The following is a 14,161-nucleotide window of genomic DNA, read 5'->3' on the forward strand; positions in this document are numbered from 1 at the left end:
TCTACCCAGCAAGGATCTCATTCAAATTCGACAGAGAAATCAAAAGCGTTACAGACAAGCAAAAGCTAAGAGAATTCAGCACCACCAAACCAGCTCCACAACAAATGCTAAAGGAACTTCTCTAGGTGGGAAACACAAGAAAAGAAAAAGACCTACAAAAACAAACCCAAAACAATTAAGAAAATGGTAATAGGAACATACATATCGATAATTACCTTAAACATGAATGGATTAAAAGCTCCAACCAAAAGGCACAGACTGGCTGAATGGATACAAAAACAAGACTCGTATATATGCTATCTACAAGAGACCCACTTCAGAACTAGGGACACATACAGACTGAAAGTGAGGGGATGGAAAAAGATATTGCATGCAAATGGAAATCAAAAGAAAGCTGAAGTAGCAATACTCATATCAGAAAAATAGACTTTAAGATAAAGACTATTACAAGAGACAAGGAAGGACACTGCATAATGATCAAGGGATAAATCCAAGAAGAAGATATAACAATTGTAAATATTTAAGCACCCAACATAGGAGCACCTCAATACATAAGGCAAATGCTAACAGCCATAAAAGGGGAAATCGACAGTAACACGATAATAGTGGGGGACTTTAACACTCCACTTACGCCGATGGACAAACCATGCAGACAGAAAATTAATAAGGAAACACAAGCCTTAAATGACACATTAGACCAGATAGACTTAATTAATATTAATAGGACATTCCATCCAGAAGCAGCAGAATACACTTTCTTCTCAAGTGCACACAGAACAGTCTCCAGGATAGATCACATCTTGGGTCACAAATCAAGCCTCAGTAAATTTAAGAAAATTGAAATCATATCAAGCATCTTTTCTGACCACAACACTATGATATTCAAAATCAATTACAGAAAAAAAAACTGTAAAAAACATAAACACATGGAGGCTAAACAATATACTACTAAATAACCAGTGGATCAGTGAGAAAATCAAAGAGGAAATAAAAAAATACTTAGAAACAAATGACAATAAAAACACGACAACACAAAACCTATGGGATGCAACAAAAACAGTTCTAAGAAGGAAGTTTATAGCAATACAATCCTACCTCAAGAAACAAGAAAAATCTCAAATAAACAACCTAACCTTACACCAAAAGCAATTAGAGAAAGAAAAGCAAACAAAGCCCAAAGTTAGTAGAAGGAAAGAAAGTATAAATATCAGAGCAGAAATAAATGAAATAGAAATGAAAAGAACAATAGCAAATTTCAATGAAACTAAAAGCTGGTTATTTGAGAAGATAAACAAAATTGATAAACCATTAGCCAGACTCATCAAGAAAAAAAGGAGAGGACTCAAATCAACAAAATTAGAAATGAAAAAGAAGAAGTTACAACTGACACTGCAAAAATACAAAGGATCATAAGAGACAACTAGAAGTAACTATATGCAAAAAAAAGGACAACCTGAAAGAAATGGACAAATTCTTAGAAAGGTACAACCTTCCAAGCCTGAACCAGGAAGAAATAGAAAATATGAATAGACCAATCACAAGTAATGAAATTGAAACTGTGATTAAAAATCTTCCAAGAAACAAAAGTCTGGGACCAGATGGCTTCACAGGTGAATTCTATCAAACATTTAGAGAAGAGCTAACACATATCCTTCTCAAACTCTTCCAAAAATTTGCAGAGGGCTCATTCTACGAAACCACCATCACCATGATAATGAAACCAGAAAAAGGTATCACCAAAAAAGAAAATTACAGGCGAATATCACTGATGTACATAGATGCAAAAATCCTCAACAAAATACTAGCAAACAGAATCAAACAACATATTAAAAGGCGCTTACACCATGATCAAGTGGGATTTATCCCAGGGATGCAAGGATTCTTCAATATACACAAATCAATCAGTGTGATACACTATATTAACAAATTGAAGAATAAAACCATATGATCATCTGAGTAGATGCAGAAAAAGCTTTCAACAAAATTCAACACCCATTTATGATAAAAACACTCCAGAAAGTGAGCATAGAGGGAACCTACCTCAACATAATAAAGGCCATATATGACAAACCCACAGGAAACATCATTTTCAATGGTGAAAAACTGAAAGCATTTCCTCTAAGATCAGGAACAAGACAAGGATGTCCACTCTCACCACTTTTATTCAACATAGTTTTGGAAGTCCTAGCCATGGCAATCAGAGAAGAAAAAGAAAAAAAGGAGTCCAAATTGGAAAAGAAGAAGTAAAACTGTCACTGTTTGCATCCTAAAGATGCCACCAGAAAGCTACTAGAGCTCATCAATGAATTTGGTAAAATAACAGGATATAAAATTAATGCACAGAAATCTCTTGCATTCCTATATACTAATGACGAAAGATCAGAAAGAGATATTAAAGAAACAATCCCATTTACCATTGCAACAAAAAGAATAACATACCCAGGAATAAACCTACATAAGGAGGCAAAAGACCTGTACTCAGAAAACTATAAAATACTGATGAAAGAAATCAAAGACAACACAAACAGATGGAGAGATATACCATGTTCTTGGATTGGAAGAATCAATATTATGAAAATGACTATACTACACAAAGCAATCTACAGATTCAATTCAATCCCTATCAAATTACCAAGGGTATGTTTCACAGAATTACAACAAAAAATTTTACAATTTTTATGGAAACCCAAAAGACCCCAAATAGCCAAAGCAATCTTGAGAAAGAAAAATGGAGCTGGAGGAATCAGGCTCCCTGACTTCAGACTATCCTACAAAGCTACAGTAATCAAGACAGTATGGTACCGGAACAAAAACAGAAATATAGATCAATGGAACAGGATAGAAAGCCCAGAGATAAACCCACGCACATATGGTCACCTTATCTTTGACAAAAGAGGCACGAATATACAATGGAGAAAAGACAGCCTCTTCAATAAATGGTGCTGGGAACACTGGACAGCTACACATAAAAGAATAAAATTAGAACACTCCCTAACACCATACACAAAAATAAACTCAAAATGGATTAAAGACCTAAATGTAAGGCCAGACACTATAAAACTCTTAGAGGAAAACATAGGCAGAACACTTTGACATAAATCACAGCAAGATCTTTTTGGACCCACCACCTAGAGTAATGAATATAAAAACAAAAATAAACAAATGGGACCTAATGAAACTTAAAAACTTTTGCACAACAAAGGAAACTATAAACAAGATGAAAAGACAACCCTCAGAATTGGAGAAAATATTTGCAAACAAACCAACTGACAAGGGATTAATCTCCAAAGTATACAAATAGCTCATGCAGCTCAATATCAAAAAACAACCCAATCAAAAAATGGGTGGAAGACCTAAATAGATATTTCTCCAAAGAAGACATACAGGTGGCCAAAAAACACATGAAAATATGCTCAACATCACTAATTTTTATAGAAATGAAAATCAAAACTACAATGAGGTATCACCTGACACTGGTCAGAATGGCCACCATCAAAATATCTACAAACAATAAATGCTGGAAAGGGTGTGGAGAAAAGGGAACCCTCCTGCACTATTGATGGGAATGTACATTGATACAGCCACTATGGATAACAGCATGGAGGTTCCTTAAAAAACTAAAAATAGAACTACCATATGACCCAGCAACCCCAGTCCTGGGCATTTACCCAGAGAAAACCATAATTCAAAAAGACACATCTACCCCAATGTTCATTGCAGCACTATTTACAATAGCCAGGACATGAAAGCAACCTAAATGTACGTCAACAGAAGAATGGAAAAAAGAAGGTGTGGTACATATATACAGTGGAATATTACTCAGCCATAAAAAGGAACAAAAATGTGCAATTTGTAGAGATGTGTATCGACCTAGAGACTGTCATACAGAGTGAAGTAAGTCAGAGAGAGAAAAAGAAATATTGTATAATATCGCTTATATATGGAATCTAGAAAAATGATACCAATGAACTTATTTGCAAAGCAGAAATAGAGACACAGATGTAGAATGGATGTATGGATACTGGGGGGAAGGGGGGGGTGGGATGAATTGGGAGATTGGGATTGACGTATATACACTACTATGTATAAAATAGATAACTAATGAGCACCTACTCTATAGCACAGGGAACTCTATTCAATGCTGTGTGGTGACCTAAATGGGAAGGAAATCCAGAAAAGAGGGAATAAATGTATACATATAGCTGATTCACTTTGCTGTACAGCAGAAACTAACACAGCAATGTAAAGCAACTATACTCCAATAAAAATTAATTTAAAAATATGAGAGGGCTTCTTTTCTTATGGTAGGAATGAGAGCTAGGAAAATATTCTTCTTGCTCTGTGATGCTTGAGAATTAAAAGGTCATTCTTTGCACACAAACTCTATTTAAGGGAGCATTGCTAATCCAGTGCAGTTAGTAGCTCCTGCATGATATTATTGGAATTACTGATGGTAGGAAAATCAGACCCAAAAAACCCACATTTATAGTTTAAGGTTTTCCTTGTGATTTTCCTGTATAATAGTCACTAAGACCAGTGGGAAATGTGAGATTATTTAACATTCAATCTAGAATTCAAAGCCAAACTCCTTTCTTAGCATTCTCTATGTGTGTTTTCAACAAATGGTGTTTAAATTTTCATAAAACATACATTGTAATTGATAAAAGGCACATTCTAGAAATTGAATTTGCTGGTGCTGATTCAACATCTCATTTGGGAGACAATCTGTTTATGACAACATGACCTTCAGCTAAGATCACAAGACAGCTTCTATGTAGTCAGTGAACCACAAGATGGCACCACTGAACAAATATTGTTTATCTCAAGATGACTTCTAGGTTCTTTAGATAAATGCTCAAGAATAGTGTTATCCCTCTTCAAAAGCAACATCAATCACTTCTGATTGATAGAGTGAATAGAGTATGAAAGGGGCAAATAGTAACTTTACAGTAAAGAAACCTGGCAGACATCACTTAAACCAAGTGATCTAGGTTAACTTCACCAGTGATCAGTCATGGTTATACCATGTACTCCTGACATGATGTAATGAGAAGGGCACTTCACCTCTGTGGTGTTCTTTCCTCAAACCCATGACCTCAGTCTAATCATGAGAAAACATCAGACAAACCCAAAGTGAGGGACATTCTATAGAATACTTGACCAGTATTCCTGAAAAGTCTCAAGTTCATGAAAACTAGAAAAGTAGACTAAGGAACTGTCACAGATTGCAAGAGCCTAAGGAGATATGACAGCTAAATGGAATGCAGGTTCCCAATGCAAGTCCTACAAAAAGGACTTTAGTGTAAAAACTGAGGAAATCCTAATAAATACTATAATGCAGTTAAGAGTATTAGACCAATATTAATTTCTTAGTTTTGACAATTGTGCCATGGTCATTTAAGATGTTAACATTAAAAGAAGCTGGGTGAAGGATATACAGGAACACTCTTGTACTGTCTTTGAAACTGTTCTCTAAGTCTGAAATTATTATTTAAAATAAAAATAGTTTAAAAGTCAACATACAGAAGATAGTCTCTGAAATACTAAGTTAACAGGAAGCAGTTTTCCATTTATCTATTATCTGGCTATTCTAGACTTCTATGGAAGCTTGCATAATGGTTAGGCATATTAACCCCATATATGGTTCCAAGATCTGGGGTTTAATTCCTCTATAGACACAGTGAGCATGTTTTTAAAACCCCACATTAGGATTCCTTGTCTGTCAAAATAATTTTGTGCAGTTTTCAAGTGAGAGAATAAATCCCAGATAATGAGGATGGAACCAAGTGGATTTTCTCTGTTCTATGGCAATTGGTGGCACCTTTTAAAGATATTCAGTTATCTCACTAATATGTGTCATGAGTATGATGGCTGTGTATTCCAGACTTTAAAAACTTTTGTGGTTTACTAACCATAGATCAAATAATGCAATTTATGGCTAATACCTTTGCTAACAAGCCGAATATTTGTGTTGCACAGGATAGTATTTTGGCCCACAAAAACCTCTTAGAATCAAGGAAGTAAACATTTTAACTCCTCTAAAGGGTGTGTGAGAACCAGTTTCCAACATGTTGTATTTGTGCACACAGATGTGAGTAAAATTTGACTAAAAAGTGTTTATGGGAATAATTAGAAAAACAATACTTTCTACGTCATGATACGGGCTAAATAGATAAAAATATTAATATATATTTTCTCCCAGAGCTGTAAATAAATGTGGGACTCTCCAACATATTTAAATTTCCACATGCAAGAGAATGAAATTGGACCCCTATCTTACACCACTTACAAAAATTAACACAAAATGGGTTAAGTACTTAACTTGGAGTTGTAAAGCTCCTAAGAAGAGAACATAGGGGGAAAAACTTCTTGACGTTGATCTTGGAAAGGATTTTTTGGATATGACACCAAAAGCACCAGCAACAAAATCAAAAACTTAAGTGGGACTACATCAAACAAAAAACCTTCTGCACAGCAAAAGAAACAATCAGCAAAATGAAAAGGCAACCTACAGAATGAGAGAAAATATTTGCAAATCATCTATCTGATGAGGGGTTAATATCTAAAATATTAATTACTTTTCTCTGATCAGTCAGTAACCTACAACATTTTCCTTTCCTTTAAAAATTCTAGTCTTTGGTAGCTGTCATGCTCCACCCAAAACTGCTCGCCTGATCCTAGACATTTCCTTATACCTTGATCATTAGTTTCTGAACTGTATCCCAAGTCCAGCCCTATTCCCTTGCTTAGTTTCTATCCTTCTAGACTTGTGTACTAGTTTCCTAGGTCTGCTGTAACAAATTACCACAAACTGGATGGCTTAAAAGAAAAGAAATTTATTCCCTCACAATTCTGGAGGCTAGAATTCCAAAATCAAAGTGTCTGTAGGGCCATTCTCCCTCTGAAGGCACTAGGGAGGAAGCCTTCCTTGCCTCTTCTAGCTTTGGGCGATTGCCAGCAATCCTTGGTTTTCCTTGACTTGTAGACACACTGGTCCAATCTCTGCCTCTGTCATCACATGGCATTCTCCCTGGGTATCTGTGTCTAAATTTTCCTCTTCTTATAAGGTCACTAGTTATTGGCTTTAGGGCCATCCCTAATTGAGTATGACTTCATCTTAACTTGATTACATCTACAAAGACCCTATTTTCAGAAAAGGTCACACCCACAGGTACCAGTGGTTAGAACTTCAGCATATTTTTTTGGAGGACACAACTGAACACAAAACACCTTGACCTGACTCTCACAGGACTGACTCCATAAACTGAAACCAACAATCCATGCCATTCCCCATCAGTGCTACAACAATCTAACCAGTATAGCTGTTTAATGCTAGTTCTTAGGCATGAACTGCAGTTAAATCAAAGTGCTGGTGTTTCTAGAGTTACTGTATTTCCTTGAAAGTCTTCTGATCCATTTCTGACACACAGCTTCATTTACAAACAGTGGCTTGCTCAATAGGATTGAAGTAACCTTAAATGTACGGGATTAAATCCTATCAAACATATCAGTGGAGAAAATGGAGTTTTGACACTCATGTAGCATGTAACATTGATAGTAATGGTAGAGTGGGATTCTTTTTCTTTTGAGCTTCTTTGATCAGTTGGCTTTATTTTGATGAGAAAACTTGTAGGAATCATCTAAAAACAGTATTCATATACTTCAAAGCATATGCTTTATAAGAGAGATTTAACAACAAACTAACAATATATTTAAATATCACTGTCTTGAAATCAAGGAATCTCGATCTTTTGCATAGTTACTCACTTGACAGGTTACCCAAGATATTTAAAATATTATACAGAAATACCACCCCTCATTTGATCATTCTATAAGTTAAAAAGTGTGGCTGTTTTTCACATGAGATCTGTGACTAGTGACAGTCCTTTGTTTTGCCCCTATATTAGTTTACTACAGTTGCAGTAACAAATCCACAAATTAGGTGGCTTTAAACAGAAATTTATTCTCTCATAGTTCTCAAGGCTATAAGTCTGCAGATTCATTCTCCCTCTGAAGGCTCTAGGGAAGAATACTTCCTTCCCTCTTCCTAGCTTCTAGTGGTTGCCAGCAATCCTTGGCATCTCTTGACTCATAGCTGCATCACTCCACTTTCTTCCTGTCTTCATATGACCATCTTCCCTTTGTGTGTGTGTGTGTGTGTGTGTGTGTGTGTGTGTGTGTGTGCGTGTGTGTCCAAATATCCCTCCCTTTTCTCTTATAAACATACTAGTCATTGACCATTGTAATCCAGTATGACCTCATTTAACTTGATAACAACTGCAAAGACCCTATTTTCGAGGAAGGTCACCATATGAGGTTATGGGTGAACCTGAATTCTGTGGCGATACTGTCTAACCCAGTACAGCTGAAGAATCAAATCTGCTGGAGAACTATCAGAAAAGGCATTCTGTTTCAAGTTCAAGCCTTACTCATATCAATATCAGACTGATTTTTTTCTATGACTACAGCTTGAAATATTTTAAAAGGCACCAGCCACAAAACAAGAACTGTTGTTCCAAACCTCTGTGTTCATTTTTGAAAATTATAAACCTGTAACTTGTACTCACATTTTCTAAGTCCAAGTTCTTAGAACTCAGAGTGTTTTCAATAAGAAAGAATCTTTCAGAACTCCTGTTCATAAATATTTTTGGTTCATATGATTGAGGGCACACTAAATGGTTTAAAGGCCATTGAATTAATTATGTATCACTCTTATCTGTGATCATTATGGAAAAAACTTTTTTAGTATGTGAAGAGGGGGTCAATAGAAATATCTGTCTGCATAGTACCACATAATCAGTTGGAAAAATGCTCAATAAAACATTTCCTTTTTCCCTATCTCCAGTCTGAAATTTTTACTTTTTATCTGGGTGCTTCAGTGCCATGTAAACCTAGATTAAAGATACTAAGAAAGCAATGCCTTCAAATGGCCAATCATGTCCACTACTCAAATCAAACATAAAAAACAAAACTGCATAAATTTGCTTGATTTTTTTGAGTGACATGGTTGGGGTTTCTTTAAAATGTTCATAAATTAATATTTCTGTCCTCTATGTAATACCTTATAGTTAATCTCTATATAATATTTTATATTTCATAATAGGCTACAATGTTTAACCTTATTTAATTTTAATATTTTTTACTTTATTTACTTCTTGATTGCTAGATTATATAGCCAGCATTTGATGTTTATTACTATCCTGTGTTTCAGGGACTCCATGAAAAGACTGGTGCACTTACAGCTGTTAAAGTGATGAATGCTCGTAAGGTAATATTACCTCCTATCTGTATTCTGTTCCCTTAGTGGACTATGGTCTTGTGATAAACAGCTCAGAAAATATTGTGTTTGTTTTTTTCATCATTGTTATATATAATTATCTTAATCTGCATTTATTATATTTATCATTTAATATTATTTCTATCATTAGTATATTATTTTTATTATTTATTACATTTACACATTAAAAACTTTTACTCACAACAAAAGTGCTATATATTTTAGTATTCTGTAAAAATGAAAAAATATCTGTACTCCTGTCTATTTCTAGTTGATTATCTGTTTCAAGGGATAGTAAAAAGTAGATTTCCTCTAATGTTGTGTTAATCCTCTGTTTCATCATATTTCTTTCCCTCCCCAACCATTCCTTTTGAGAGTTGAGGCCACTAGATTTTCAATGACAAGTAGAAGGAAAAGAACTTGTCTGAGATGCACATTTTTCATGTATTTTCTGACAGATGCGCGAGAGAGACAGTTTAATTGGCACTGTTCCTGATAACATTCATAAAGCTGTGTCGTGGATCATAACATATTGTCATAGAATTTGTTAAGCCCTGATTTCTGTCCTCTTTCTTTAGCATGAGTGCCTCACTTTCTCAAGATAATATTAGCATGAGCATAGCAAAGGTCAAAACATTTTCACTGCACTACACCCTAAAAGAAACTTCTCAAATATTATATTTGAAAAATTGTACATGTTCACTGAGTTGTTATCAATGCCATAAACTGTTCTTTTCCAATTTGTGCAGGAAGTGAATTGCTGAAACTATTTAAAGAGTTGCATGCTTTTTGTTTTGCCAGTAAATGTCAAATGTTGCAAACCAACGTGAGTTTCAATGAATTTTGAGGTTTTGTGGATTTATTTTGCCCTATAAACCATGACTTCCAAATAATCAGCCTGGTGCTTTTTGAGTGAGACTCTCTAAAATACTTATTTCCTTTTTTTAACTTGAGAGACTTTGACCCACACTTAATCTACATTTTAGATACTCTAACTTGAAATAGTTAAAAATCATGTTCAGCCCATAGATAGTGTCAATTACCTTGTTTATTTTTTAGGGGAAATAGCACTTTACTAACATCAAATTGTAATATCCCATTAATGGCAGTTAAATTTGTTACTATGAATTTGGTGCCAAGTTTCTGTATATATAAGAATCTGATTTTTTATTAAAACTATTAGTGAAAATTGAGAGAGGAATAATATTATGTTACTCTTCCATTTAGTACTAGAAGAGCACAAAGCACTTAAGAATAAATCATTTTCAGAGTGTACCAGTGGGTTTAATAACATTTTGTTCTTGGCTTTGCAGACCCCTTTACCTGAAATAGGGAGGCGAGTGAGAGTGAATAAATATCAAAAGTCTGTCGGGTGGAGATACAGTGTAAGTACTGAAAGTCTTCATTAGCCCCCAAGCTGTCTTTCCTTTAATATTCAAGTTAAACTAGTCCTTTTGTGTTGTATCATTATCTTTAGAAGGCCACCACTAAAATGTTCTTGCCTAAAAGTGATAACATATTTATGTTTTTAACATATTCACATAGTTTCATTCATTATATGTGAACACTAGCATCTATCAGAAAGCAGGGCCTAGAAGAAATGGTTCCCTGAACAGGTAAGTGTTGACTGCAGATGAAGGACTAAGTAAATTCACAGTGCTCTATGCCCTTTAGCTGAGTAATAACAAAAGAGATGATGGGAACAAGAGTGAATTTTGCCTAAAATTGGCCTTGGCAAGGTCCTTTTTACACCTTTTACATGGTATTCCGGACTGACTGGCTTTTCCCCCATTATGATTCTAAGAAACATTGCCATCATATATGAGCACAATGATGACTACTTTTTTGTATGTGTGAGACCAGTAGCAGACAGAAAACCAACAGGCTACCCAGCCTAAGAGTGTTCAGACATCTGGCACAGTACTTGAATACATGAAGGAGGGTGAAAGTGCTTTCTACTTGAAGCTTTTTAACTGCTTTACAAAGCAGTCTCTATTACTCTGATACTTTGCTGGCTCTAGAATAAGCTCTGGCAAAGGAAATTCTTTTTCAGTAGATGTTGATGATCTAGATGTTAGTGATCTATCAAAATATTCTCTGGGCCTAAATGTAGAATTTTGCTCTTACAATATAATTGATATATTTTTTTCTTAATTGTCTCCCCTGCAGTTAACTATCTAGTAGTCAAATATTTTCAAACTTTTGTGTCTTGATAAATATGCTCTCAGGCTCATTTAAAATAACCTTTTCCATTAACAATCACATCCAGAAGAACTTTCTAGTTATATTAGGAAGGCATTGGTAAAGAGTTTCATGATTGGTTTAGTAAGTACTGGGCTCCTGTTTTGTTTACAGTGTATCTTGGGAGACAAAGCATATCCAAAAGTAACAGGTAGTACTGATTAATAACATGCTTTGGTTGATCAAGAATCTGTGAAAGGGACTTCCCTGGTGGCGCAGTGGTTAAGAGTCCACCTGCCAATGCAGGGGACACGGGTTCGATCCCTGGTCCAGGAGGATCCCACATCCTGGGATCCTTAGTTGCCCCACGAGCAACTAAGCCCGTGTGCCACAACTACTGAGCCTGCACTCTAGAGCCCTCGGGCCACAACTACTGAGCCCACATGCCATAACTACTGAAGCTCGCATTCCTAGAGCCCATGCTCCACAACAAAAGAAGCCACCACAATGAGAAGCCCACGTACCACAACAAAGAGTAGCCCCCGCTCACCACAACTAGAGAAAGCCTGTGCGCAGCAACGAAGACCCAATGCAGCCAAAAAAATAAATAAAATAATAGTAATAATAAATGATCACATTCTTTAAAAAAAAAAGAAGCTATGAAAGGTAAAATATGAAAATTATAATTGTTTCACCAATTTTGGTTTCATCAAACATTTGTGTTAATAAACTCATTTAAAGTTCATCTCCAAACCCTCTCTGATATTCTTTTATAAGGAAAAACATTTTGATTCTAGAACTGGGTGAAATTTCAAAGCAAGTTTTGGCATCCTTGAGCTGCCTCTTCTTGACAAAAAGCAGGATATTCAGGCCACTCTGGGATCAACTGGCCCTGAGCCAGGAAATGCTATAGCATCATATTACTGGGATATATGTGACAGTTTTAAATTACCCACTTGGCCTGATGGATATAATGTACTTATGTGTTTCTCACAAGCTCAACTTCCTGTTAATTGAGAATGGCAAACATACTAATGCTTTCCAAACATATCTGATCTTGGTCTATTGGTTTTGGGGGAGTTTACATTTATATGGGAAACCCACTCTTAAAAGTTTTTCTAGTTGGGAACTTTGTATCCTCTGATTATATATTTTAGTAAGAAAAATAAGTGATCGGCCAGTTAGCATCTCTAAATCACCCTGAATCCTTTGGGGTAAAGAGTTTGTGACTTGCACACACATCTCATTAAGTCAGGAGTTTATGGAAAGAGCAATAATGTGGAAGTCCAGAAACATGAGTTCAAATGCCAAGTCTACCACTAAATAACCAAGAAGTACTTGGAAAAGTAGTCTTACCTCTCTAGGCTTCAGGTTTCTCATAGGTAAAATGGCACCAGAATATTTGGCCTGCCTATAACAAGGTTAAAAGTATGGTTAAATGTAACTACAGAGCTGCCTAGAGCCCAGCCATTCTCCTCTTCCTGCCTGAGGACATGAGATTTCTTACCCAGAAAGAAAAGGAAGCTCTTTGATATCAAACTACCAAACAAGTTAAACGACTCAATCTAGCCTGTGCTTCTTTTTAACCTGTTCTTTGTGTTCTTATCCTCACACCATCATCTCATTCTTATTTATTGCACTCTTTATGAGTTCATATTTCTCTCAGTAGAACCTTGGTGCCTTGCTAGGAACTGAGAGTGCCCCTGTACATACAGAATTGCTAGTTTCTGAGATTTATTCCTATATGATTGCAGATATTGTTACAATTTCAAAGAAGGGCAACATCACAAGGGAGGCAGAAAGTTTAAGGGTCCTACATGGCAAGAATGAAAGCCACAAGGATCAATCTTTAGCTTGTAGGAAACAGGTTAAGGGGATTTGAAGGAAACTTATTAACCAAGCTTCCTTGGGAGGCTGGGATGAAACTGGAACCTGAAGTTCCATATAATTCTCATGCTACAAGTGATTGTTTTATTCATTCATGCCTTTATTACACAATAAGTACAAATAGAGCCTGTCATTGGGGTTTCCAACTGGAGAAATACGGCTCCATCCCCTCCCCCAAAGACATACAGGTGTTTAGATTTGTTTTATAGTAATTGAATGTTTATGGATAAATCCACTGGAAAATCCTAGGGAAATGCTAAAAAATGTTCTACAGATGTATTTTCCCCTACCTCCAGGTCTTCAAGTCAAGGTAACTGAGGGAAATGCTGAGGAGAACTAAAGATAGTTAGAGGTCCACCCATTAATTGCTTTTAATGCCAGTTGGCCCTGTTCTAATTCATTGCCCCAAATAAGCCAAAGGTATCCTTTTTCACTGGATTTAAGAACAGGAGTTTAACTGTATCTTTAATTTAAAAGTCTTCACTTAATAACCAAGAGATCACTGAAGAAATCAAAGAGGAAATCAAAAAATACCTAGAAACAAATCACAATGAAAACACGAGGACCCAAAACCTATGGAATGCAGCAAAAGCAGTTCTAAGAGGGAAGTTTATAGCAATACAATCCTACCTTAAGAAACAAGAAACATCTCAAATAAACAACCTAACCTTACACCTAAAGCAATTAGAGAAAGAAGAACAAAAAAACCCCAAAGTTAGCAGAAGGAAAGAAATCATAAAGCTCAGATCAGAAATAAATGAAAAAGAAATGAAGGAAACAATAGCAAAGATCAATAAAGCTAAAAGCTGGTTCTTT

The 14,161-nt window shown here is 35.6% G+C and overlaps 1 protein-coding gene across 5 annotated transcripts in view; it reads left to right on the plus strand.

Annotated features, from left to right (window-relative positions):
* Nucleotides 1-14,161, plus strand: part of NRK (Nik related kinase) — a 142,280-nt gene that overhangs the window by 52,293 nt on the left and 75,826 nt on the right. For all 5 annotated transcript variants that reach the window (XM_061177973.1, XM_061177968.1, XM_061177969.1 and 2 more), the window contains exons 3-4: nucleotides 9,212-9,268; nucleotides 10,591-10,662. In XM_061177973.1, coding sequence (XP_061033956.1) covers nucleotides 9,212-9,268; nucleotides 10,591-10,662 — 129 coding nt within the window. The remainder of the gene's footprint in view (nucleotides 1-9,211; nucleotides 9,269-10,590; nucleotides 10,663-14,161) is intronic.

Source organism: Eubalaena glacialis, chromosome X, assembly GCF_028564815.1.
Source record: "Eubalaena glacialis isolate mEubGla1 chromosome X, mEubGla1.1.hap2.+ XY, whole genome shotgun sequence".
Lineage (NCBI taxonomy): Eukaryota > Metazoa > Chordata > Mammalia > Artiodactyla > Balaenidae > Eubalaena > Eubalaena glacialis.